Source organism: Aplysia californica, unplaced genomic scaffold, assembly GCF_000002075.1.
Source record: "Aplysia californica isolate F4 #8 unplaced genomic scaffold, AplCal3.0 scaffold01349, whole genome shotgun sequence".
Taxonomy (NCBI): domain Eukaryota; kingdom Metazoa; phylum Mollusca; class Gastropoda; order Aplysiida; family Aplysiidae; genus Aplysia; species Aplysia californica.
Window position 1 is genome coordinate 24,630 of NW_004798619.1, and position 4,875 is coordinate 29,504.

Consider the following 4,875-nt stretch of genomic DNA (forward strand, 5'->3'; position numbering starts at 1 on the left):
GTGACAGTGACAGTGACAGTGACAGTGACAGACAGTGACAGACAGTGTCAGACAGTGACAGACAGTGTCAGACAGTGACAGTGACAGTGACAGACAGTGTCAGACAGTGACAGACAGTGACAGTGACAGTGACAGACAGTGACAGTGACAGTGACAGTGACAGTGACAGACAGTGACAGACAGTGTCAGACAGTGACAGACAGTGTCAGACAGTGACAGTGACAGTGACAGACAGTGTCAGACAGTGACAGACAGTGACAGTGACAGTGACAGACAGTGACAGTGACAGTGACAGTGACAGTGACAGACAGTGACAGACAGTGACAGTGACAGACAGTGACAGAGACAGTGACAGAGACAGTGACAGACAGTGACAGACAGTGACAGACAGTGACAGTGACAGTGACAGACAGTGACAGACAGTGACAGTGACAGACAGTGACAGTGACAAACAGTGACAGTGACAGACAGTGACAGTGACAGACAGTGACAGTGACAGACAGTGACAGTGACAGACAGTGACAGACAGTGACAGTGAGAGACAGTGACAGTGACAGTGACAGTGACAGACAGTGACAGACAGTGACAGTGACAGACAGTGACAGAGACAGTGACAGAGACAGTGACAGACAGTGACAGACAGTGACAGACAGTGACAGTGACAGTGACAGACAGTGACAGACAGTGACAGTGACCGACAGTGACAGTGAAGATGAGGAAGAGACGAGAGTGGTGTACCCTGGGATAAGGGATCCCCGTGGTGGTGTTGAAGGCGGGCAGAAGGCGGTCCCCGACCTGCTTGGCCATGGTGAGCAACTCTCCCTGGTACCACAGCACCGACAGTTTCCTCCGCTTCAAGTAAGTGGCCGCCACGTGGCCGCCCAGCAACCCTCTGTGTGTGTGGGGGGGGGGGAGAAAATATGTCAGGTTACCCAGTCCTTAGTTTTAGTTTTTGTCACAGTTTTACAGCTCTTACAACACAAAGAGGCCATAGAAGTGCTCAAGTTGACAAGTATTGCTGCTGCTTGTTCACTTTCGTCTCACCAAAGACAAAACATAACAAACAAGAAATCACTCTCTTTCATCTTCTCACATTTTTGCCCACAGTTCCAAAAGTTGAACGACCAACACAATCTGAAAGTCCATTCATAAAGGTCACATCATAAAGGTCACATCATAAAGGTCACATCATAAAGGTCACATCATAAAGGTCACATCATAAAGGTCACAGCGAACCAAGGGTCCCACACGTTTTCTTAGATGTAAGCCTAAAGCGGGTCAAAAAAATAACAGTGGATTTACAACACACACATAAAACATTGAAAAGTTGACATATTTTCCTCAACACCACACTTTGACGTTCGCCAAAGAAACACGATTCAAGAGACAAGGTGAGTATTTTTCAAGACTCACGTGGAGACGTCTAGACATCCGGGGGATGAAATCTACAAGCTCACACTGAAATGTGGGGGCAGGGTGGTGTCGCTGTCTCAAAATGAGCAATTTGTAGGCAAAGTTTCTGTCAGTCATTTATTTGAGTCATCCTGTGTATGCATCCAAAGAGTGGTTTTTAATATAGGGCCCAAAGAGAAAAACTTTTTTATTACTAGATCCAGATTTTTCCTGTGCCAGACACACACCCTGAAGTTCTGATACAGATTTCCCGCACCAACACCGGACATTTCCACGAGATAGACACATACCCTGATACATGTATTCTGACGTAGGTATCCACGTGATAGACACATACCCTGATACATGTATTCTGACGTAGGTATCCACGTGATAGACACATACCCTGATACATGTATTCTGACGTAGGTTTCCATGTGACAGACACATACCCCAATATTCTGATGTTGGTTTCGAACACGGAGACCACTGTGTCTGCGTCGAAGCGAGCGTCGCGTAGAACGTTCCTCACCGCCTTCTCAAAGCCTTCCACATCTCCCAGCACCTGTGGACAGGAAGTCACACCTTGACCCACGCACGTCTGTTTGACAGTTGGTCTGTTTGTCCGTACGTCTGTTTGACAGTTAGTCTGATTGTCCGTACGTCTGTTTGACAGTTGGTCTGTTTGTCCGCACGTCTGTTTGACAGTTGGTCTGTTTGTCCGTATGTCTGTTTGACAGTTGGTCTGATTGTCCGCACGTCTGTTTGACAGTTGGTCTGATTGTCCGCACGTCGGTTTGACAGTTGGTCTGATTGTCCGTACGTCTGTTTGACAGTTGGTCTGTTTGTCCGTACGTCTGTTTGACAGTTGGTCTGTTTGTCCGTACGTCTGTTTGACAGTTGGTCTGTTTGTCCGTACGTCTGTTTGACAGTTGGTCTGTTTGTCAGCACGTCTGTTTGACAGTTGGTCTGTTTGTCCGTACGTCTGTTTGACAGTTGGTCTGATTGTCCGTACGTCTGTTTGACAGTTGGTCTGTTTGTCCGTACGTCTGTTTGACAGTTGGTCTGATTGTCCGTACGTCTGTTTGACAGTTAGTCTGTTTGTCCGTACGTCTGTTTGACAGTTGGTCTGTTTTTCCGTACGTCTGTTTGACAGTTGGTTTGTTTGACTGTACGTCTGTTTGACTGTACGTCTGTTTGACCGTACGTCTGTTTGACTGTACATCTGTTTGACTGTACGTCTGTTTGACTGTACGTCTGTTTGACTGTACGTCTGTTTGACTGTATATCTGTTTGACAGTTGCTCTGTTTGTCCGCATGTCTGTTTGACAGTTGGTCTGTTTGACTGCACGTCTGTTTGACAGTTGGTTTGTTTGACTGTACGTCTGTTTGACTGTACGTCTGTTTGACTGTACGTCTGTTTGACTGTACGTCTGTTTGATGTCAACATTCCACATTGTCCTCATTTCCTCCCACACATTTCTCTACAGACATCAACAGTACGGGGCCTACAGCAACGTTTCCTTTGCTTCCCCCTTATTCTGTTCTGATTATATCTTTACCATCATCCAGTGCCAGATGATTATATCTTTACCATCATCCAGTGCCAGATGATTATATCTTTACCATCATCCAGTGCCAGATGATTATATCTTTACCATCATCCAGTGCCAGATGATTATATCTTTATCATCATCCAGTGCCAGATGATTATATCTTTACCATCATCCAGTGCCAGATGATTGTATCTTTACCATCATCCAATGCCAGATGATTATATCTTTACCATCATCCAGTGCCAGATGATTATATCTTTACCATCATCCAGTGCCAGATCTGCGGCGATCATGGTACAGATAAAACACATGTACTCATGTACTCAGACAGAGACAATACAGATAAAACACATGTACTCATGTACTCAGAGACAGTACAGATAAAACACATGCACTCATGTACCCAGACAGAGACAGTACAGATAAAACACATGTACTCATGTACTCAGAGACAGTACAGATAAAACACATGCATTCATGTACTCAGACAGAGACAGTACAGATAAAACAAATGTACTCATGTACTCAGAGACAGTACAGATAAAACACATGCACTCATGTACCCAGACAGAGACAGTACAGATAAAACACATGTACTCATGTACTCAGACAGAGACAACACAGATAAAACACATGTACTCATGTACTCAGACAAAGACAGTACAGATAAAACACATGTACTCATGTACTCAGACAGAGACAGTACAAATAAAACACATGTACTCATGTACTCAGAGACAGTACATATAAAACAAATGTACTCATGTACTCAGAGACAGTACAGATAAAACACATATGTACTCATGTACTCAGAGACAGTACAGATAAAACACATGCACTCATGTACCCAGACAGAGACAGTACAGATAAAACACATGTACTCATGTACTCAGACAGAGACAGTACAGATAAACACATAGACAGAGACAGTACAGATAAACACATGTACTCATGTACTCATACAGAGACAGTACCGATAAAACACATGTACTCATGTACTCAGACAGAGACAGTACAGATAAAACACATGTACTCGGACAGAGACAGTACAGATAAACACATGTACTCATGTACTCATACAGAGACAGTACAGATAAAACACATGTACTCATATACTCAGACAGAGACAGTACAGATATAACACATGTACTCATGTACTCAGAGACAGTACAGATAAAACACATGTACTCATGTACTCAGACAGAGACAGTACAGATAAAACACATGTACTCATGTACTCAGACAGAGACAGTACAGATAAAACGCATGTACTCATGTACTCAGACAGAGACAGTACAGATAAACACATGTACTCATGTACTCAGACAGAGACAGTACAGATAAACACATGTACTCATGTACTCAGACAGAGACAGTACAGATAAACACATGTACTCATGTACTCAGACAGAGACAGTACAGATAAAACACATGTACTCATGTACTCAGACAGAGACAGTACAGATAAAACACATGTACTCATGTACTCAGACAGAGACAGTACAGATATAACACATGTACTCATGTACTCAGACAGAGACAGTACAGATATAACACATGTACTCATGTACTCAGACAGAGACAGAGTGGGACTCACCGCTAGAGTATCCAGGGTGTCTATCAAGGTCAGGGTGAAGCTGCGGAAAAAAAGCAGGATTGTGAACGTCTAAGTACACTCAAGGATTGTGAACGTCTAAGTACACTCAAGGATTGTGAACGTCTAAGTACACTCAAGGATTGTGAACGTCTAAGTACACTCAAGGATTGTGAACGTCTCAGTACACTCAAGGATTGTGAACGTCTAAGTACACTCAAGGATTGTGAATGTCTAAGTACACTCAAGGATTGTGAACGTCTAAGTACACTCAAGGATTGTGAACGTCTAAGTACACTCAAGGATTGTGAACGTCTAAGTACACTCAAGGAT

At 43.7% G+C, this 4,875-nt stretch overlaps 1 protein-coding gene across 1 annotated transcript in view; it reads right to left on the reverse strand.

Annotated features, from left to right (window-relative positions):
* Nucleotides 1-738: 738 nt before the first annotated feature.
* LOC106013838 (ER degradation-enhancing alpha-mannosidase-like protein 3) overlaps nucleotides 739-4,875 on the reverse strand; it is a gene marked incomplete at its 3' end in the record, with an annotated part of 14,600 nt that continues 10,463 nt past the window's right edge. The window contains 3 exon segments of the mRNA XM_013090582.2: nucleotides 739-892; nucleotides 1,845-1,957; nucleotides 4,546-4,585. Of these exon segments, the coding sequence (XP_012946036.1) occupies nucleotides 739-892; nucleotides 1,845-1,957; nucleotides 4,546-4,585 (307 nt within the window).